The 21912-nt window shown below is 35.9% G+C and overlaps 4 protein-coding genes across 11 annotated transcripts in view; 3 read left to right on the top strand and 1 right to left on the bottom strand.

Moving 5' to 3' along the window:
- Window positions 1-2: 2 nt before the first annotated feature.
- On the bottom strand, window positions 3-4993 carry LOC105835234 (cyclic GMP-binding protein C). Of its 8 annotated transcripts, XM_012678314.3 has the most exons (13): window positions 4719-4864; window positions 3792-4196; window positions 3093-3315; window positions 2763-3010; window positions 2438-2627; window positions 2211-2366; window positions 1924-2095; window positions 1062-1166; window positions 903-985; window positions 692-756; window positions 575-612; window positions 382-502; window positions 3-308 (listed from the first exon to the last, which is right to left on the bottom strand). In XM_012678314.3, the coding sequence occupies exons 2-13, from the start codon at window positions 3978-3980 to the stop codon at window positions 219-221; spliced, it is 1680 nt and encodes a 559-aa protein (XP_012533768.1). In that variant the 5' UTR covers window positions 3981-4196; window positions 4719-4864; the 3' UTR covers window positions 3-218. The 8 variants fall into 8 exon arrangements, 6 of the variants coding, with proteins under 6 accessions (XP_012533768.1, XP_028045311.1, XP_036149570.1 ...); XM_028189510.2 differs by lacking the exon at window positions 3-308 and having other exon boundaries at window positions 361-756; XR_003625462.2 differs by lacking the exons at window positions 3-308; window positions 382-502; window positions 575-612; window positions 692-756 and having other exon boundaries at window positions 972-985; window positions 1668-2095; window positions 4719-4866.
- LOC105835233 (transcription elongation factor SPT5) lies at window positions 4953-10513 on the top strand. Its single transcript, XM_012678312.3, has 12 exons — window positions 4953-5168; window positions 5245-5368; window positions 5971-6059; window positions 6194-6449; window positions 6520-6752; window positions 6837-7335; window positions 7416-7764; window positions 7847-8436; window positions 8519-8880; window positions 8959-9360; window positions 9648-9814; window positions 9937-10513. The coding sequence occupies exons 1-12, from the start codon at window positions 5153-5155 to the stop codon at window positions 10183-10185; spliced, it is 3336 nt and encodes a 1111-aa protein (XP_012533766.1). The 5' UTR covers window positions 4953-5152; the 3' UTR covers window positions 10186-10513.
- Window positions 10514-10649: 136 nt separating this feature from the next.
- Window positions 10650-15162, top strand: LOC118646599. The gene is made up of 9 exons (XM_036289831.1): window positions 10650-10901; window positions 11082-11226; window positions 11516-11893; window positions 13038-13256; window positions 13481-13562; window positions 14106-14222; window positions 14356-14518; window positions 14698-14922; window positions 15078-15162. Exons 1-9 carry the CDS (start codon window positions 10843-10845, stop codon window positions 15160-15162), a joined length of 1473 nt encoding a protein of 490 aa, XP_036145724.1. The 5' UTR covers window positions 10650-10842.
- A 1098-nt stretch (window positions 15163-16260) lies between these two features.
- The window catches only part of LOC105828142 (tyrosine-protein kinase transmembrane receptor Ror), a 238599-nt gene continuing 232947 nt past the window's right edge, over window positions 16261-21912 (top strand). Inside the window, exon 1 of the mRNA XM_036293587.1 lies at window positions 16261-17181. Coding sequence (XP_036149480.1) covers window positions 17112-17181 — 70 coding nt within the window. The 5' untranslated portion in view covers window positions 16261-17111. The remainder of the gene's footprint in view (window positions 17182-21912) is intronic.

Genomic DNA, 21912 nt, shown 5'->3' with positions numbered 1-21912 from the left:
TATTTTTTTATTATGTTTGAAAAAAAGAGACCCCCATTTCCTTTCCGATTATCTTGACAAGTGTTATCGAGACTGGGCGTAAAATTAATATTGTAATATATACATATATATGTATATGTATATGATATAGATTTGTTTTATTTAAATAAATATCTCAAAGATTGACATTGAGTTTTTTCTAATTTTAACATTTTTATAAAAAAGAAAATATAAAAATATTAAGATGAATTATTTAGAGAATTTATTGGAGCTGGTATAATTTCATTATATCTTCTTAAATTGTGCACTTCTTTTTGAAAATGAGAAAGCTATGAAATAAATCAAGCAATTTTAATTTTGTTAATAAACTTTGGTTGAGAAACAAAATAATATAGAACATACCTTTTCAATTTCAGTTTGAAGATATTTTTGTTTAGATTTTGGTGTCAATATTTCAGAAGATTTTGCAATTTCAAGTTTTTTCAAGAATTTTGATAATTCTTGAATCTTTTGATTTATATTTCTGAAATATGCAATGAGTGAAGTTACATTAACTTATTCTTTAAACTTTGACAAATTATTTATTTGAACTTACAGTGATCTTTTCTGATTTCGATTGTCTGCACAGTCTCCCTAAATAAAAATAAAGGAATTTTCATTGACTTTTCAAAATTTTTAAACAAAATATGAATATCAGATTAAGTTATCATACCGCTTTTTGTAAACATTTTTGTATTGTAGGATAATCTTCAATGTCAATTGCAAATGGAATGTCATCTAATAGATAAATATTTCACATGTAATATAATAAAATATTTTATAATACAATTAAATTTTCAATTTAATAACCATGTTCTGATAAGAAAGAAAATTTAGTTACAAATTCTAATTTTTACTACATGAAAAGATATTTATTATTATACCTTCATTTCTTCTCGATACCTTCTCCATGCTTTTATTGAAACTTCGTTTGTCACGTCTCCATTTTTTTAGAGTATCTGTATCCCTGCATATTGCATAACACGTACAAGTTCATGCAAACTGTTTACAATTAGTAAAAACAATTTATGTATATATCTTACTTAATTCTTTGAATTGTTGCTGATTGTGCGTTCAACAAATCTCTTGCTTTGGAAATCCATTGTAACCGCTGTTCCATGACAATATTAGTACCTTTATCCTCACATCTAAATACAAAATATTGAATGTATTTTTTATATGTATTTATAAATTTAGAAAATAAAATTTTTCTTATAAATTCCTTTAATTTGTGAGAAAATTTGTCAGAGCAATGTTTTACAAAGTTTTATATTTAAATTATAATTAGTATTTAATATAGTTAAAATCTAATTAGCTTTTTTAATATCAAGATAATTCTCTAAGCATGATAACATGCTGCGTGAATCTTTCAGCTGCATCGGTCGCAACTGCATTCTTCGCATGTCTTTTGTAACAATATCGAAAACCAGTTCCGAATGTTCAACGTTTCTACATTTCATTTTTTCCTCGTTGAACACTGTGGAATGATGCGACTTTATAAGCGCGATGTGTTTCGTCTCATTGGCGATGGGCTTAATTCTACATTCCTTTTCGCGATAATGCTTATAGGTTATTAATTCCGTAACGTTTTGCCTAATATAACACGATCTGGGTGACGGCCCGGTTAAATGCAAGATTTTCGCATCCACCTCGGCTATTTCTTCCTTGATGTAAGTTCTTTTGATGTCTTGGCACAAAGCTATCATTTTTAAAAATTCGTGCTGCTTGTTACATTTTTCATCTTGATTGTTACTCTCATTTTTCTTGTTATTCGCGTCCTTGCATCGTATAGCAAAATTTCGTGCACACGATGCGCAAAGAGAGCCTGCCGCACTATTGTTATGTGTATCACTGATACTATTTACCAAATTCTCCAGAAAAGTATCATTATCCATATTGCTATACCTGTTACTAGGCTTATAAGTTCTACTTTTCTTCTTGATCGCAGAGTTTTTGAACGAACTGCCAATATCATTTGTACTTTTTGATAATCGCCGCGGAACTTTTGATAATTTCCATTGCTTTTCACGCGGAGATCGATAACACAAGATCGTTGATGCCTTTGGTTCGATCTTCTCTACAATCAATTTGATTTAATTTCAATTAGTGCACTGTTCATCAATTAATACACAAGTTTATATATACATAATGTGTCAAAATTGCATTACGGAATACAAATTTAAGATTCTTACGTTCCACAAACGTCACGGACTCATTTGGATGCAATTTATTCCATTCAGACCGGAGGTAGTTGAGAATACTCGAGCATCCGAGAGCAATAATGTCTTTTGGAGGTGTAGTAATAGGATTATGCGCTATATTAAGAGTTTTAAGTTTTGGCACTAGACCTACAATAGAAATGCAGTTATTATATAAGAAAATTACTAATAGAATAATTGTTATACACTTAATCACTTACCAAGTTCTAATGGTAACTTCTCAATTTTATTTCCTTGCAACAAGATGGTCTCTAGTGAAGGATGCGATTTAATGCTCGTAGGTAAACTTGTCAGTAGATTATTTCGAATGTCCAGCCACCGTAAATGTTGCAAAATAACGAAAATCTTCTCGGGAAGCTCAGAGAGATTGTTGTTCTCTAGATACAACATCTAAAATTGAATAAATTATTTAACACATAAAATAAAACAACGATGACGTAAGAGTCACGTTGCAAGAATTAAAAGAAATCTGAATTTAATAAATCTTGCAAACGTTTCTGATTTCAAAGATCACTGCATTTGTACTTGTATTGTAGGATATTTTTCTATCGTTTCAATAGGAAGCGACATAAGGCCAGTGCTCGTTAAATCTACAAAAGTCTCATTATATATCGGAGTTCTGCTTAGCGGCGGCGTTGAAGGCGGAACAAATGTAACCGTAGATTTCTTCATTCTTTTCTTTCCCGTTATTGAAGAAACGTCCGAAGCGCTGTCCGGTAGTACATCTTCGCTAAGCGAGAGATACGAATCATTCCCTTCATTGTCTTCCAGACCTTTTCATATCGTAAAGAATATTATATTAAAATATATGTTTAAATATACAAATAGTTTTGATCTATGATGTTTCATATTCACCCAAAGTGATAGAAGTAGTCTTGCTGTATGTGGCAAGATCATGCGTTTCATTGCCAACAGAAGTATTTTCATATAAATTACCCGTTGTATTTGCTTCAAAGATAATATCGAATTCAGATGATATTTCTTTATTGTCTTCAAGCGCTTCCCAATTCAATGCTCGCGAGGATCTCGTCGGTGTGCCAATCTCAGAATTCTCTTCTTTGTTTTCAGTGTCATTTTCCTGTATAACATTAAGGTACTATTATTAGCACACGTTAAGGTAATATTGTTGTGTACATATTTTGTAGCAAAATCGAAATATAAACTTCTTTTCTCACATTTATTGCAATGTTTCCTATAAATAATTATAATACAAATCTTCTAATATTAATATTAATAAAATATTTTTGTTACATATATTCTTAAATTTTAAATAAAAAAGGTTTTGATTAAACTAAATTAAACAATAAAGACTTTAGATTTTTTAAATTTAAAACAGTTGCTATTTTATAATTTATGCAAACTCATATTTATGACAGCAACAGTATAAATATTTTAATTATTAAAATTAAAAAGAGAACTATTATCTATGATGCTGTTCCGAAATAATGCGATTTTTTACTTATGTTTATCGTAAACGCGATATCATTATATTATTGTTATTTATAAAAAATAACTTCAATTTCAGCACATATAATAACAGTGGAAGAGTCCCACCTGCTCCTCTGTTTCCCTGGACATGTCATCATCGTTTGTGTCCAAGGTTGATTGCTCGCCGATCAATTTGTCTGATTCGTTCTCTACGCTGCCCGCACATTCTTGGATCGATGGAAATTTTTCGGCTTTGGTCCCATTAGAAATTCCATAATATTGCACTAGAAGAGTTTTCGCGATATCTTCGGACATATCGAGAACGCGGAGGATATTCGATGCTTTTAATGGAATTTTTTTGACGGTGGTTATAACTCTCTTGTTTATTTGTTACCTAGGTGATTTGCTACCTAGCTTTGTAGGCTTAAATCCACTTTATAGGCAGAAATCCACTCTTCTCCAGGGACTCGATTTATAATTTTCAAATACGAAAACAAATTATATATCTTTGTTTCTAACCACAATCCGTTCCTGCAGAATAGCATTTATAGAAATTAATAAAATAACTGATGCATTAATTGATACATAACATTATTCTTTTTTTTGCTGTTTTGACTTTTAGAATAAAAAGTCAAGTTTAAAAATAATATAATTTGTCCCAAATAATTATTTTAAAGAATTAATTATTGTAACTTAAATATTAAATTAATATTAAATAAATATTTTTTAATATTATTTTAAATACTTTTTTGAATATAAAATAAATATACATATAAACATTGAATAAATGTTAGGTAAATAATTTTCTTAGGCCCGGTTTCACAACTCATGGTTAAATTAACTGGCCGATTATTCCATTGAAATTGACCAATCGTATTTGTTGGTAAGCAAAATTAACAAATACGATTGGCCAGTTAATTTACCCGTGAGTTGTGGAACCGGGCTTTAAACTATTATTTTTAATGGTGCAATAAGTTAGAAGTTAGAATAAAACATTTTTTTTTTATTCTAATTTATTGCACTAGTGCAACAGTGCAGGAATAAAAAACAAACCTAATAATTGGCTACGTTCTCAGAAGACACAACCATTGCACAATAGTTGAGTAATTCGCTAATATAATTGGTCTAAATTTAGAGATCTAACAGTAAGGACCAATAATCACTGACGCTCACTGATCAAGTGATCACTTGTGTTTTCTAAACATAAAGGCCCTAACCACTAACGACGGCCGACATTCCACGTCTGCGCATGCGTTCGGCGTTTGGCAGTCTCTGGTCGGAGACATCGGAGTGGTCGGACTCGAAGGTGTCGAAGCGATTTTGGTTTCGTGTCTCTCGCGACTCGTAGTAGAAGCCAAGAAACGCCTCGCAAAACTTAGGATCTAGGAATCCATCCAGATCTCTTTATCCAGATCAAAAATAAATAAACAAGATCTTGTTAATAAAAAGATTTCTTTATAGAAAAATAACGTTTAATCACGTTCAATATGTCAGATTCAGAAGGTGGGTAATTTCTCGAATAGAGGTTAGTGCTAGTCAAAGTTTAACGTAGATAACGCAAAGATACACACTTTTGCAGGTGTTAGCGATGCAGGAAGCGTCGGAGGAAGATCTCGAAGCGTCTCTCGCAGCAGAAGTCCCTCACGAAGCTCGGGATCTAGGAGTCCATCCAGATCTCGATCGCGTTCCCGATCACCGTCTGGGTGAGTCCAAAATACTCGAAGCATATCAAATTGTACGTAAGAACTGTATGTGACATGTAGGGCTCATTATCAAATCTGTGTCGGCAAGTAATAAATAATTTTAAGTGTAGCATTAACTAATTTTTGTCGCAGATCCAAAAAATATTGTTTTTAAATTTTATTACGTTTTATTTCTTTTACTGGAACATAACCTATATAAAGCTTCTGTAATATTGATTATTTCTTCCCTTTCTAAGATATTTAATTTTTACAAAACAGAAAGTATATGTTAAAAAATTAAATTTTTTAATAATTTTGTGAATTAAAAAATATTTTTTTTTACATTTTAAAAAGAATATTAAGATGTTTTTTTGTATTGGAAGCATAGAGTTATAGAAAATCTTGGATGTTTCTGAAATATATCTAAAGTAGTTTGTCTTATTTTAAATATTTATAATACAAGTTATATTAAGGCATGATTATAGATAAGTTTTTTTAATTTATTGGTTGCTTAATCACGTAATGTATGTTTTTACATAACAAATTTTTGTATAGTGCAATTGTTTAATTGATAACAAATTAAAAAATAATTACCTTATACATTCTGCTTACTTTATTAACAGATCAGAAGATGGAGATGCCAAGATAGACGAGGCGGAAGAAGTCAGGTCAGGAGATGAAGAAGTGGTGGAACCGGAAGAGGAACCTGAAGGTATAAAGTGTCTAAAATGCAAGATAATTTTATGTGTATAAATGCAAATTAAATCTTTTTGCAATATTTTTTACAAATTATTTTATAATTTTTTATTATATGTAATGTTATATGCCTATACTCTATGATTACAGGAGAAGATTTGGACAATAGCAGTGAATATGATGAAGAAGAAGAGGAAGAAGATGATGACAGGCCGAGGAAAAAGAAGAAAAAGGATAGATTTGGAGGTTTTATTATAGATGAAGCTGAAGTAGACGATGAAGTTGAAGATGATGATGAATGGGAGGAAGGTGCCCAAGAAATTGGTATTGTGGGAAATGAGGTGGATGAGTTGGGACCAACTGCGCGCGAGATTGAAGGACGGCGCAGAGGCACAAATCTTTGGGAGTAAGCATTAAAACTTTAGAGATGTTTTGTTTAAATAAAATTAATTGTCTTTAACAAATGGATTTTCTAGTTCGCAGAAAGAGGACGAAATTGAAGAATACCTTCGGAAAAAGTATGCTGACGAATCGATCGCCGCTCGTCGTTTTGGTGACGGCGGTGAAGAAATGAGTGACGAAATTACCCAACAAACTCTGCTGCCTGGTGTGAAAGATCCTAATTTGTGGATGGTGAAATGTCGTATAGGAGAGGAAAAAGCTACTGTGCTCTTATTGATGCGAAAATTTATCACATATCAATTTTCCAGTAAGAAATATAAATTTAAAAAATATTTGATTATATTTTATTGCTTATTTTTTAAAAGTTTCTTTATTTCCTTTTTAATTTCAGACGAACCACTTCAGATAAAGTCTGTTGTAGCACCAGAAGGTGTTAAGGGTTACATTTACATAGAGGCTTACAAACAGCCACATGTAAAAGCTGCTATTGAAAATGTCGGGAATCTTAGAATGGGTATATGGAAGCAACAAATGGTGCCGATTAAAGAGATGACGGATGTATTGCGAGTGGTTAAAGAGCAGACTGGTTTGAAAGCTAAGCAATGGGTCCGTTTAAAACGTGGTATTTACAAAGATGATATAGCTCAGGTTGATTATGTTGACTTAGCACAAAATCAAGTTCATTTGAAGTTGCTCCCAAGAATTGATTACACGAGACCACGCGGTGCATTGAGAACAGCGCAAAGTGAATCTGAAGCACTAAAACGCAAAAAGAAAAGACGACCGCCAGCGAAACCGTTCGATCCTGAAGCAATTCGTGCTATTGGCGGTGAGGTTACCAGTGATGGAGATTTTCTTATTTTCGAAGGAAATAGATATAGTCGTAAAGGGTTTGTTTCATGATGTCCCACTATTATATATTGTTATATATGTTTATATAATTTTTATTAAAATTATTTTATTTCTGCAGTTTTCTTTACAAAAATTTTACCACAAGTGCTATTATCGCGGAAGGTGTGAAACCTACACTTTCTGAATTGGAGAGATTTGAAGAAGCGCCAGAAGGTGTCGAGATAGATTTAAGTGGCGCGCCAGGAACGGGAACTTCTGGAAAAGAAGATCAAGCTGTAGCTCATTCCTTTAGTAATGGAGATAACGTGGAAGTTTGCGAGGGTGAATTGATAAATCTACAGGGAAAAATTGTTTCCATAGACGGAAACATGATTATGGTTATGCCGAAGCATGAAGAGCTTAAAGAAGCTTTGGAATTCCAGGCCTCAGAGTTACGAAAATACTTTACGCAAGGCGATCACGTTAAGGTAAAATTTTCGAAATGGCACATTTTTAAAATAAAATTTTTCACGACGTCACAGCACTAAAATATTTTAATTTAATCTTCAGGTTGTAGCAGGAAGATACGAAGGTGATACAGGTTTAATTGTTAGAGTGGAACAGAATCGAGTGGTTTTATTCTCCGATTTGTCAATGCACGAACTCGAAGTACTTCCAAGAGATTTACAATTGTGCTCTGACATGGCTACTGGTGTTGATAGCCTAGGACAATTTCAATGGGGGGACTTGGTGCAGCTTGATGCACAAACAGTCGGTGTTATCGTTCGATTAGAACGTGAAAATTTCCATGTACTTTCTATGCACGGTAAAGTAGTCGAAGCGCGACCACAGGGTCTTACAAAGCGCCGAGAAAACAGAAACGCGGTTGCCTTGGACTCGCAACAGAATACTATACAGAAAAAAGACATCGTTAAAGTAGTCGATGGACCGCATGCGGGTCGAGGTGGCGAAATTAAACATCTGTATAGAAGTTTTGCCTTTTTGCACTCGAGAATGTTTGTCGATAACGGTGGAATATTTGTGTGCAAGACTAGACATTTACAGCTGTCTGGTGGAAATAAGACTACTTCTATTAATTCCATGTCACCAGTAGCAGGATTTATGTCGCCTAGAATTGCATCCCCGATGCATCCTAGTGGGTATGGTCTTTTGGTTTTATTCTATAATCTCATTGATTCTTTTAAAGTTTATTTCTATATAAACGATTAATCGATCTTGCAGAGGCGGTTTTGGACGAGGTGGTGGTGGAGGCGGAAGAGGCAGAGGTCGTGGCGGTGGCGGTGCGAGACGCGATAGAGAATTAATTGGAACCACCATTAAAATAACAGGTGGCCCATACAAAGGAAACGTGGGTATTGTAAAAGATGCGACAGAGACAACAGCGCGCGTAGAACTGCACTCTACATGTCAGACAATCTCCGTCGATCGATCTCACATAGCAAACGTCGGTGTTCCGACAAAGGATGGTGGCTTCAGCAGTTACAACAGAACTCCGGCTTATGGAGCTGGTGGACAAACGCCAATGTACGCGAGAGATGGATCAAAAACACCTATGCACGGTTCCCAGACACCTATGTACGAAAGTGAGTATATTTTTTTTTACATACATATATTTTTTTAAATAAAATATGGAAAATACTTTTTTAATTTCAATGTTATAGACGGCTCTCGTACTCCTCATTATGGTTCAATGACACCCTCTCACGATGGATCGCGAACACCAGGACAATCTGGAGCCTGGGATCCGACGGTTACTAACACACCTGCCAGAACGAACGATTTCGACAGTTACAGTATAGAAGAGGGTGGTTCGCCCAGTTACGGTCCCGGATATCCTTCTACTGGAGGACCGTTTACTCCACAGACTCCAGGTACCATGTACGGCTCAGAACAAAGCTTCAGTTCATATCAACCAAGTCCGAGTCCTGCAGGCAGTGCTACAGCGAGCCCGAGTCCAACAGGCTATGTTGCTACTCCATCCCCGAGTGGTACTGGGTACACTACCAGTCCACATGGAGCATTCGCGACTCCTTCTCCCATGGGTTACAGTCCTATGACACCTGGTAAGTAATATAACGATGAAAGGAAAAACAAAATTTTAATAAGTAGATAGGGATTTGTAAATTCTTACATATTTGAATTTTTAGTTGAATAATTTAACAACATAATTGTTTTTTAATTATTTTAATAATTATTCAATTAATGTCTTAATCAAGACGCACATAAGTCGGAATCGAATTTATGAGTTGACTGTTTTTACAAAGAGCGACACGTTCTCCTTAAGAGAAGCAAATTTTCGATTTCGCAACAAGTTATGAACTCTGTATAACATAATTTGTAATTTTGGCAGGAATACCAAGTAGCCCGTACAATCCACAAACACCTTCAGGAATGGATATTAGTTCTGGTGTCATAGGTAGCTCAGATTGGCATACGACGGATATCGAAGTACGTATTCGTGACTCCCATGATGATCCTGCGCTTGCTGGACAACAAGCAATTATTCGAGGAATTTCAGTAAGTGATTGTGTGTCGATTCTGACTTAGTGTGAGATATTGCAATATCAATTTATATATACGATATTTTATATGCATCTTTTTGATTTTTTTTCCAAGAATGATAAATATTTATTTGTTAGGGCGGTATGTGCACCGTTTATCTACCTACCGAAGATCGAGTTGTAAATCTAATATGCGATCAACTGGAACCTGTAGTACCGTCACGTGGCGATCGAGTTAAAGTGATTCTAGGTGAAGACCGTGAAGCTGTCGGCACTTTACTTTCGATCGACAATCAAGAGGGAGTAGTAAAACTCAACACGGACGAGATAAAATTCTTGCAATTGCGATTTTTGTGTAAAATGAGCACAAAAGCACCAAGCGCTTAATTTTCTAATAATTAGAAATAATTTTACAGAACGTACCGACGTAAGTGATAAAAATATATCATTATCATTATCACTAGGTATTTTTCTCTTGTTTCATATATTACACAATTTGTAGTAATAGAAAGCATTGTATTTGACTTTAGTTATTACTATAGTATATACCATTGTAACTTGATTTAAATTATCAAACTGATAATCAAATATTAATACAGTAACTTTAAAATTGTATGGATTTATGGTACATGTAATATCATATATTGTTATGAAATTATTTCTGTGTAATCAAATGAATATATTTAATCTACTAATATAACACGGTTATATCTTGTGTAATTGTGTTATTCTCTCCCATATTCTTTCGTACTTTATTTCTACATTATATTATTAGATGTTTCTTATTTTTTATGCAACATTTTTCGGGTATATGTACACATATGATTAATTTTTTTAATTTTTTAAATTTACGTTCGTAAAGAGAGAAGAATCATGTCTGAAGTTGTAGTTTTATGAATATGAAGTAATACGCATAGGAAATATAGGAATATAATGATTGTAATAGAATAATGGACGCAAACCGCTATAAGCTTGTCAAAAGCATCCAAGATACCCGCGAAAAAAAATCAGGTGGTTAAACATTTAGAATTCTTGTGTCAGAGTATGAATATATGTTTCTTATGGCTTTTTGGCATATTTATAAGCAGTATCTTCGGTAAAAGGTTTGTTACATTTGATAAAAGTATATGTCATTTAATAATTAAGCCTCTACATTTTGTGCAATGTCAATATTATTCATACTTAAATAAATGAATTTTTCTTTGTTTAAATTAAATTCATTTACATCAAATGCAACCGCGTTATAAAGTTTCAATGCCTTTTATATTCCGTTTTTCTAACAGAATAATTGAAGCTAAATCTTTTAAGCACGATAAAAATATTGGTACCGTTTTATTCGAAAGAAACTATTATGGAAAGCAATGCTGGACAAGCGAGGGATTTACTATGCTTAATAGCCGGAAGATGTTTCAAAATATTCTCCCCGATGTAAGAAAATGAAAAGATTATCTTTTAAAAATCTCGTCAAAACAAAATAAAGCATGTTATGAAAAGTGAAACAGTATTTCATTATAGATAAAAGGTATGAGAAATCCTCTTGATTTCTAGAGAGGGAATGTATCTTTTATTTTTTCATTTATAATTAAATTTATAATTAAAGGTCGACATTTTCAGATTTCAATGAAAATGTTTAAAGATAGTTTTTTATAATGAAGAGTGAGTGTCTTTCTTAAAGAAGCACATAGAAAGCTATCTAAAAGATTTTCCTCTCTGCCAGGTGAATGTTATCGATCCTCGGAATGATCAGTACATAGTGCATCTCATGGACTATTTTCACATATGCCTCGAGAGCGTACGGAGGCTGTCCGTGGGTAAAACGAAGCATTTGATGCTGAAAGCTTTGGCGGACACTCTGGGCGGTTATTTACGAGCCTACATCCTTCCCATCACAAAGCACTCATATTATGCCGGTAACATCAAGTATCGCAACGCGAAGATGCTGTTCGAGCTCTTCGACGAGTTGAAGGCCTTCCTTCGGACAAATGGCGCCGGCTGGTCGAAGTCTAGACAAGACTTTGGAAATATTAGAATACCTTCCATCATAATTACACCACCAAAAACGTCAGTTGCCTGCAATGGGCTCATTACGTACTCGGCATGTATGTATGATTGTTAAATCTTTTCGAACCTGATCCAAAGAAATTTTCAAAAACAAATTATAACTCACTGCAATTATATTTTGTATAATTGTGATATCTTCTCTCATATTTTTTCGTATTTTATAATTATTATTATGTTTTTCGATGTTTTATTAATTTTTTACAAATGATTTTTTAGTATTATATATAATATATATATATATATATTATATATAATACTAAAAAAATCATTTGTAAAAAATTAATAAAATTATATATATATATATATATATATATATATATATACATGCATATACATATAATAAATTTATGCATATTAAATATATATTACTTCGAGAGTTAATTTTATTGAAAGCAATAAGCATTTTACTAAAAGAAAAAGCAAAGTTATGAGTTTTTGTTATTTAAAGAAATATTGATTTTTTAATTTAATTGCAAATTAAAAACTGTATTTTAATTTGAGATCGCAAAGAAACTGATAATTAGTTGCTGTTTTTATAAATAAAAATAGCTTCCGAACATGATGGCGACGATTACCGCAGCTTCACATTCAGAAAAAGGAAACGATCTACGATGAAGCGAGGACATTCCAGACGTGCGGTTGACGGTGAGAATGAAGGAACGAGAGTTTAACTTTAAACGATATTTAGTACTATTTTAGTATTCCACGTGGCTGACACACAAATGAAAGCTAAAAGCAGTACAACCATTGCCATTAAATATAATAAAAAATAAAAAAATAGGATACTATTTTTGTATAAAGATTTGTAATTTATATAACTAAAATTAAATTAGGTATAGTAAAGATTAAATTAATTTGTTCTGCAAACAGATTGAAACGACTATTGTTTATGTAAAATTGGCATTATTTATGACAATTGATTTCTCTCGTGTCACGGTTTATTTCTATTATAATTCCATTTAAGTGCCACATACCTTTACAAAAATTTAATACTGGCAGTATTAAAATTTTGTAATAGTACGTGGGAGGGGAGAAGGCTTTGTAAGAGTATCAATTATTACTAGATTTTTTTATTTTGCCAAGGTAACGAAGCTACGACGAGCGAAGTCATAATACCTCTCCCGTTTCTCGATAATGAAGCAGAGCCTAACAGGTAGTTATCGAGTGGCAATCTGTAAGAATGCCTCGGTGATGAAATAGCTTCAACACGTCATTTTTTATCTAGCATCGCGCTGCCCTTCAAAACCGACAGCCTGCAATCATTGTACTCGGAAAAATCAGCTTTCGCCCTCGTGAAGTACTACATCGCCAGCGTGAAGTGCATCACCTCGCGATCGAACACGAAAACGCGCCTGCGAACGTTCAACAGAAACTTCTACACCTGGTTGCAACAATCTGTAAGCAGATTATATACGTAAGCAGATTATCGACGAAAAATAATGAAACTCAAATGTAAATTGTATAAAATATCGTGAAAGAAAAAATAATTCTAAAACACCCATGTTAGAAAAAGTATGCCTTTTCCCTTCTTTATAGATTTTTCATTTTCTAATTTTTGATGTGGTTGCTCGAGATTAATTTTGAACGAGAAACACAAAAGAGAATATCTTTCGCATTTCAGGTACGTCGACACCTAGACGACGAGAAGTGGTATCCAGCATTCGGCGGTGTCCTCCGAGTAATGGCTACCTTGCGAGAATCAGGTAATATTTCATGACGGTCTTTCGTTGCCTGCAATTCGCCGCGTTTGAAAATGAACGAGGTCGATATGTTATTCCGTTTAAGCGTTCGTATAGCTAAGAAACTGCAGCCTTTGGTAACATTTCTCTGACCGTGTTCGCAAATTCGTGCATGATTTCACGGGCGCTTTTAAGAGGTGTAAAATATAAACGCGTGTCCACTAACTCTTTGATGCATCTCGGAAATCAAAATGACCCTGTGCATTTTGCTTCATATAATTTTCTTAACGTGCATACGGTGTTTCTTGGAAAATTTTTGTTTTACAAAATCAAATAATCACATCAGAGAAAGTTAATGAATGATCCTCCAAATTTTGTATTTCAAGTTTTAGGGGAGAGAGAGAAAATAAATTAATTAATGAAATAATCATTTTAAAAGCTCTATAATCCTCAATAAATTTCTTGTGGCAATATAATACACCGGTTTTCTAAAAAATGTACATATCGGTTATTCTGTTTTTCTTACAAATGATTTTATAGCATACGTCTTACGACATGATTTCTTAGATATTGGCGGCGATATTATGAAGAGCAGAACAAGTGGTACTTATCAAGTTATGCCTAAAGTAGGTACGGGGCGTGCGAGTCAGATGGATGAGAGTGCACCGTCGTTTTACAAAGAAAGTAGGTTTCCTCGTCACACAACACGACTTTTTTGCCTTCGTATCACTAATGTAATAGTACTAATTTCTAATTAACTGCTCAATTTGGCAATTTAATGGCGAAATTGTAAAATAATTACATTTGTACTGATTGAATTTAGACGACAGAACAATGACGCTCGGACCCACGGAACTCGTGATTATAGCAATAGTATCTGTGCTGGTATTGTGGTTACTGGTAGGTTTGATTGTAGTGTGCTATAGATTCCTCACCAAGCCCTCCGAGGACTGTCCACCCTGCAAACCAAAGATTACACCGTAAGTTAAGGCGTTGTATTCTTTCACTTATCCTTTTTTGTGTCACATTGCATCTAACTTGGAAATGTTTATACTAAATATCTAGCTTGATTTTAAGTTGTTAAAATTATTTAAATTTCTTGCTTTCTCGTTTACCCTTTTTTTTTTAGAAGAATGAATGTTTTTCTCTTTGTTTTCAGATTCGCGGTACTCTACGAGAACGCGGAGTATTGCCAGCCGGATACGTGCCCCTCGAAGCCGTTGCGTAAGGGCGTGGTTGAAAAATTGAAGGAATGGTGGAGAGATAGGTTTGGGCGATGCCCAGGGGGATGCCAGAAGCAGGCGGACGAGGAACGTTGCTTGGCTGCAATCAGTTACAACAGCAAGGACGTCGTCAGTGATAGCAGCAAAATTTATCCGTGGGCGTATTTTTTTATTTTAACTATGTTATTTTGCTGCATTCTTTTAATATCTCATTCGTTAATAAATTAGAATAATCCTGCTTGTATTATAATCACTGAACTGATCATGTCGCGTTGCATTATTTTGCGATTTTACATGAGATTATTTTAATCGACAGGAAAAAGAAATACGCTAAATCCACCTCCGCCCCGCAATTAGGAATGCCTAGAGGTCGTCCGATTTTCAAAGTAAATGATTTATGATTTATTTCATTATTTAGTCATATTACATTTGGCTATACAGTTAACGTACGAGCAAATGTATTTTTCATATTTTTTTAAGTACTGGAGAGACTTCAAGAAACGAGGTTTAAGATTTCACGGCAAATAGCTATTTTATTTTGCGCTATCTTTCTATAATTGCAAATTTTATTCACAGCATAGCGTAAATGATTATGATTTATTTCATTATTTAGTCATATTACATTTGGCTATACAGCTAACGTACGAGCAAATATATTTTTCATATTTTTTTAAGTACTGGAGAGACTTCAAGAAACAGAGGTTAAGATTTCACAGCAAATAGCTATTTTATTTTGCGTTACCTTTCTATAACTGCAAATTTTATTCACAGCATAGCGTTTGCTACAGCTCCGAAGGATCGACCACCTACTCCGACAGTTCGGCCAAGTTGAGATAACAATTGGAACGTGAAAGATAATTTTGAACGCGCGATGTGCGATTGATAACGATGTGCGAGAGAACTGCATTTCACCTTTAAGATGTATTTAACTTTAAGATATTTCTAATAATAAAAAGTGTAAAACTTAGGGCCGGTTGTTCCAACTTCTTGGTAAACTTATCTACCAGGTAAGCATGTGTCTATCTTCATTACTTTTCTTAAATAATTAAAGACAAACATATATTTATCTGATAGGTAAATTTACCAAGAAGTCGGAACAACCGGACACGGTAAAACCTTCTAATCCCGCGCGATCGCGTACGTGCGCGGTGGGCGGGCGGGAGGAAACGCGAAGATTGTTTTATCCCACGCCCCGTGTCGGGCCATTAATCTAATTTCATTACGGCCGGCCGCGCCGAAAGCACAACCCCGATGTTTCTTCGTTCACAGCCACTCTTCCTCGCGGTCACGCGCCGCGCGCTCGCTCAGCAACTTGTTGCGAGTGCGAGAGACCACGAGAGACGCAAGAGAACGAGCGACGCCACCGGACGCCGGGCGGCGCGGAAGTAGGGGGAACGGAGGAGCGCGCAACGGTTGTACGTTGTAATACCCCCCACCACGCGCGCCACCTAGTGCCGCGCGCGTGCGCGCCCCCCTCGAGCGTCGCCGATACCGCGCGAACTCGGCGGCCGGCCGGCAGTGTCGCGCGACACCTCGACCGTATTGTTGCATCCCCGTGTGTGTATGTGTGTGCGCGGAGGAGTACGGGAGTGACACGCGCGCGTGTTTGCGTCGAGAGAGACCGGCTCTCGGTCTCGATCAACAGAATCGAGTTGATCGCCGAGCCGTCGTATAATCCGAACAGTTAACGAGGGCGGATTATTAAATGCGGAAGTGGACAGGTTCGCGCGCGTGCCTGTCCGTCGTGTACTCGTATGTCTCTCTTCGACAATAGTTCGACAATAGTTCGACAATAGATGACAATGGACGATAAGCGTGATTGTTAAATACGCGATATACGACGCGTTTCGCGTAAACGCGATCGTCGTTCGCGATGACTCTGTCGTAACGGAAAGGATTCTCCAGTCGTGAAAAGAATCACGTGATCGGTGTCACTCGCGTGCAACTTCACGTTGTTCGACGCTCCAACCGACGATCGCGACGATCGGAAACGGCGGAAAGGATCTCGTCCGGAGTATTCGACGTAGAGGATCCCCCGAGTGAGTTTACCTCCGCGATTCAGGTGGGAAACGTGCACGCGGATGCCGGCGAAACGTCGCGGTTCGATTCGCCGAACGGCGGCGCGCGCGCACGCCGTTACATTTTGAGAATTTCGAAAGTTCGTCCCGCGAAGTGATTCGCCGTGTGTCGCTCGAGACCGCGGATTCCCGTGTGCTCCCAGGACCAGCCGTAGTTCCGCCGAGTATGTGTGCCGCGGTGATGGGATTCTCGTGCCTCCTCGTGCCCGCCCGCGCCTACAATTGACTGTTCTGTGCATTGTCTTCGTGCGTTGTTTTCGCCGTGGGACAACATGGCACGCGGGACTCGCCGCCAATTATGCACGCTGCTCTTCCTCCTCCTCCTCGCGGACATCTTGAAAGGTGAGTGTCTCTCTTCGCGTCACGTTTCGGGGTTTAAAAGTCCCGAGGATTCCCATCGTCTCCGACGAGCTAATAAAGTGTGCCGGGTACTCCGGCGTGACGGGGTCGTGAGATTTTACGACTTTAGAGTTGTGTGTGTGTGTGTGTGTGTCTCCCTCGATCGAGACAGTGATTTCGTACGATCGCTCGTGTTAATTATACTCGACTTTGTTAGCTCGTCGAGATTGACTTGTGAGATTTCTCAAGAACAGAAGTCGAAATTTCATGGCCGGGTGACCTACGGTCGACCTTTCCGACACGTTTGCCTCGCGAATCTTAATGTTTTCTGAATCGTCCGAGTCGCGTAGAAACGTTTTCGGTAACTTAATTAAGAGGACGAGTGAGGTTAGTTTATCTCGCGATCCGCTCTCATCCGTCTTATCGGCGGTTTTTAATCGGAGAAGTTCTCGAGGCGCACACGATAAAGCAAACGTTTAATCTCCACTCGAAATTTGCCGATTGGCCGAAACGATTCGAGGGTGCTTTCAACTTCTGTTCTTCTTCATAAACATTCAACAAGTGGCGACAGGTCCACTGGCTCGTGCGAGTTAAGTTCACGAGAGCTTTTCAAATCGCCTGAATTCCGCGAGGACTTTTCCCGTCGTAAAATACATCGAACTTCAACTACAGTGAGATCGAAAATGCACTACGTCTAGTGACGTTTTGCACGGTTCGCGAATAGATAATTTCCGAGTGAATAAACGCATTGACGCGGCACGTATGCAAATTACTTTACAATATGTAGAAATTAATTATTAATCGGGAGAAATTAACAATTTTAACAGAACATTGTAACGGCTTTTATGTGGCGATCGAATAATTTTACACGCGATAGTACGTTGAAATTCCAAATTGCATCCCCACGATCGACATCATTATTCCGCAAATTATTTTGGATTCCTCTCTTTGTTTCGACCGCCAAATTCCACCTCACGCGTTCCATCTAAATCGCGAAATTTTGCATTAATAATTGACTGGGATTCTGTTAATCGCAATATTTTGTCGTCCTCCTGAAACGCGTAAATGGACGAGAGCATCGAATTATCGGCCAAAGGATCAAAATGAAGTTCTTCGGCTGAAAGAGAAGCCGGCGAGCTCTTTATTTATCTGCGACGCGACTGCGTTTTACAATAAAATATCGAGTCGTTTCTCGAACTCACTGGCGATTGCGTGATTTTCGCGTGCACGTAACGGCAGAGACGTGCTTTCAATACCCGCAGACGGGTGTAATTTGTAAACGATTTAAAGCATTTCACGCTCCGTTAGCCAGGGTAATAGGTTCACTTTTAATTAGCGTCTAATGTACTCTCACCATCTCCCTTGACACCCACTCTAACCGCGTAACAACGCTTTTCGTTTATCGACGGTTGAGCCCGTGAAGAGATGAATTCTGCGGCAAGAGAAGCGATCCGATTCAATTTTTCTTGTCTTATTTCCCACCCCGTGGCTAATACATTTAAAGTCGATTAGCGTCGCAGAATATTTGTGCATGCACTTAAATTAATCGGGGGCGTTGATAAGCGTGAGTTTTTTTTCTATGTTGCACTTTCATTCATTCGTACAGAAGAAAAGTATAACAAATACTTTTTTAATGATATTTTGTAAAGAATACAGAGAATTATGTGAAAAAAAAGGTAATTTATTAACATGTTTGAAAACATTTAAGAGATACAATACTAATTGATATTTTATTGATTTATAGCTATCAGTGCCACCATTTTTTAGAATATCGATCTTGGTTCTGTTCATTTCGAATGCATGGAAACATGTGATTTAAAAACTCTTAAACTGTAATATATTCGCTACGTGAACTTCAAAGAGAAAATATGTAGCAACATGTATTCATGAAAAATGCCGTGGCTTTTGGTCTCGTGAATATTCATTAAAAGTTAAAAATAGGAAAGGAAACGATATATAGTGTAGACCTGTTTATATCACAATTTTTTATCGTACCATGTATACACCATTGATATAATAACGCCGATAGCGTTTAATTTAATTAGCGCTAGTTGACTGACTCTCCCGACTGGGTCTTTGCATAAAATTTAAACTATGCTTATACAGCTATTAAAGAAGGATATTACGAAAACGCCTGTTTTTTTTCTGCAGTGCTCGGGGAAAATAAAATAGACGTACCTTATAGTCTTTGAGTGGAGCACACAGCAAAAACGAGGCACGTATTTATAAAACTTTTCGGAATAGATTTCGGTCGGAATTATTCAATTATTATTTCCTATTTTTATTGCATCTTTATTTCTCTTAGCCAAGAAAAATCAGATAATTTCAATCGAAATTCACACACATACGTACATGCCAAACAATACCATAATACGTGTCTAGGGATCTTTTAACGTACTTTTTTAAAGAACCATCTCTATATATCATATGCGATATACCAGCGAGTTTTATACTTGGATTAGACTACTATTTCCTTAGCTACGATCGAACGGGTTTAGGGAAGTTGTTAATAAAAATTCTTTTGACATCAATGCGCGCTAAATTGTAGATTATTGTCGACCGCCTGAGATCGTGACAAGAGAGTTCCCCTTTCTCTCTTTTTCTTCCGTCACTCTTATTTATGCGCTCAAGTTTCGAGAGGCGCGATTTTATTGGCTTGTATATAACGGATATTATGCACGGCGACGTATCCTCCCCTCTTTTCTCGCGTTTAAGGACTCCATCGGACGTTATTTAGAGCTCAAAGGGAATGGCGCGAGGCGTGACGGCACAACGAAGTATCACGATGATGATGATGCCGAACAAACGGGTATCGGGGTGGATGGGAAAACTCATAAGTCTCTCTTGCTTTTGTGTCACCGCTCTCACGAATTTTACGGGAGTTCTCTGCTACCGCGTTTCTGTAATTAGCAACCGAGTCGTCTCATTACTTTGACTCTCAATGTGCTTTAGTCTTTCTCAACGCAAACAAATGTATCAATTTATTTTAACTCGCGACTTGAATGCTTATTATGCAAAATAGAATGATATATAATTGATGTATATGTAATTTATGAAGAGAGGAAAAAGAAATGAATTCCAGATTTGTTAACATTTTTCTGAAAAATTTCTTAAGATTTAGAAATAATTTTTTAAGTAGATATATACTGCAAGATAAAAAAGTAAATTTTCTCGAAACAAACTGAAACAAATTCTTGTAATAAAAGAAAATGAATGAACACACACATACGCTCTCATTTTCATTCTCGTATGAGTATTATAATAGCAGATCGTGACAAAATTCCTTTTTATCACTGCTGCAAAAAATCACAGAATGTGTTATAATTTCTCGTAAATATCTCGAGCATAAACTCGTAATGTTTTGTGAAAGTATTATTTAATTCTCACTTAGATTTTGGGAAACTAATTTATTCGTTAACATTTTCAGTCTTTGACGCAAAAAAAGATTGACATAATATTTTAAACAATATATTATTATTGCGCGTTATAAAATAATAAGTTGTTCTATATTTAAATAATAATAAGGGACACAAATTTTTGAACAATGGTTCACTCCCGGCTTTGAAACGAGTACAATGTAGCGACGTACACGTCGACGTGCAAAAGCAAGAAGGAAACAAGTCGTTCGTGAAATAAAAGGAGCGTGTAACGATCCGCGTGGCTTTATACTTCTTGCGATCGTAAATACTAGCCAGGCGACATTCGTGAGGTAAGCCGCGTTTGTATCGAGGATCGTGGAGAAGCGTTTACACGGGAGGACTAGTACAGTGGCGCGTGTTCACTTCTGCGGGGTGCGAGGATGAGTAATTTACGCGGTCGTTTTTCATCGTATATTAAACGCGCGCGGATAACAGCATCGGTCCGCTTAATGATCAATAAGCTCGGCTGATCGTGCATCGCTTGTACTCGCAAGTACGACTTATCGTCCTATAAATCGTGCGATCAATTTTTTTCGTGTTTCCTTTTTTATTTTATCTTTGCGATTTTTCTAAATAAGTTGACTTTGTACTAGAGATGTTTGCTCTTTCATAATATAAAAAAAAGTAAATTTTGATTATTTTTGTAATATCCATTCGTAGTTGTTAACTGTGGTACGAAAGTGTGGATTAGTTTTAAATATAAAGTATTCGTGAGAGTTACTTTTTTAAAATACATACATTATGAAATTTAATGTTGAGTTGCATATTTGTTTCTTTTATCGTGTTTTGTATTGAACTAAGAGAGTAAAGTTTTATTTATTAAAAGATTTGTTTTATGATACGAATTAACAGAAAGATAGGAAATAATTAAACAGAAATATTTATAGTGAAGAGTACTTGAAATTTGAATTCAATTCTTAATTTTATTATAAATATTTCTCAAGGTTTATTATAATATTTTTTTGAGAAAATAGAAATGAATAAATATCGAGTGAGTGAAATCGAGCAATTTTGTCTTGTTTCTTGATTTTTTAAAGTCTTTTACACTACATATTCATAGTGATACGAAAGAACAATTTTCTTGCTGTAACTGCTACATTAATAACTAATAAATTGACCTTTGCCAGCAACAACATTAGCTATTCCTATTTTAAGGCAGCATCTATTTTAAGCTACCGTGGCTGTATTTTAGGTTCATTGACTAATCCTTTCTCTGCGTGAGCATTTTCATGGTGGCGGCGCGGTGTTGCAATTCGCGCACAAAAGAAAACGAGCGATACGTCACGCCGTTTAAGCCACCCCCGTAAACTCGTAT

This window comes from Monomorium pharaonis, chromosome 1 (genome assembly GCF_013373865.1).
Source record: "Monomorium pharaonis isolate MP-MQ-018 chromosome 1, ASM1337386v2, whole genome shotgun sequence".
NCBI lineage: Eukaryota > Metazoa > Arthropoda > Insecta > Hymenoptera > Formicidae > Monomorium > Monomorium pharaonis.
This window is presented reverse-complemented; position numbering and strand designations above follow the sequence as displayed.

What these genes read in the sequence shown, in the direction of transcription:
- LOC105835233 (XM_012678312.3), top strand. An exon ending in ACCGGAAGAGGAACCTGAAG is followed by an intron (nt 6,060 to 6,193) that starts GTATAAAGTGTC and finishes CTATGATTACAG; the next exon opens with GAGAAGATTTGGACAATAGC. An exon ending in CAATTATTCGAGGAATTTCA is followed by an intron (nt 9,815 to 9,936) that starts GTAAGTGATTGT and finishes TTTATTTGTTAG; the next exon opens with GGCGGTATGTGCACCGTTTA.
- LOC105835234 (XM_036293677.1), bottom strand. Translation starts at nt 3,980, where the DNA reads ATGTCCGAAGATATCGCGAAAACTCTTCTAGTGCAATATTATGGAATT. An exon ending in AAAAATATCCTACAATACAA is followed by an intron (nt 2,628 to 2,762) that starts GTACAAATGCAG and finishes ATTCAATTTTAG; the next exon opens with ATGTTGTATCTAGAGAACAA. An exon ending in GTCCGTGACGTTTGTGGAAC is followed by an intron (nt 2,096 to 2,210) that starts GTAAGAATCTTA and finishes AATTGATTGTAG; the next exon opens with AGAAGATCGAACCAAAGGCA.
- LOC118646599 (XM_036289831.1), top strand. Translation starts at nt 10,843, where the DNA reads ATGAATATATGTTTCTTATGGCTTTTTGGCATATTTATAAGCAGTATC. An exon ending in ACCGTCGTTTTACAAAGAAA is followed by an intron (nt 14,223 to 14,355) that starts GTAGGTTTCCTC and finishes TGTACTGATTGA; the next exon opens with ATTTAGACGACAGAACAATG. An exon ending in AGCAAAATTTATCCGTGGGC is followed by an intron (nt 14,923 to 15,077) that starts GTATTTTTTTAT and finishes TTTAATCGACAG; the next exon opens with GAAAAAGAAATACGCTAAAT.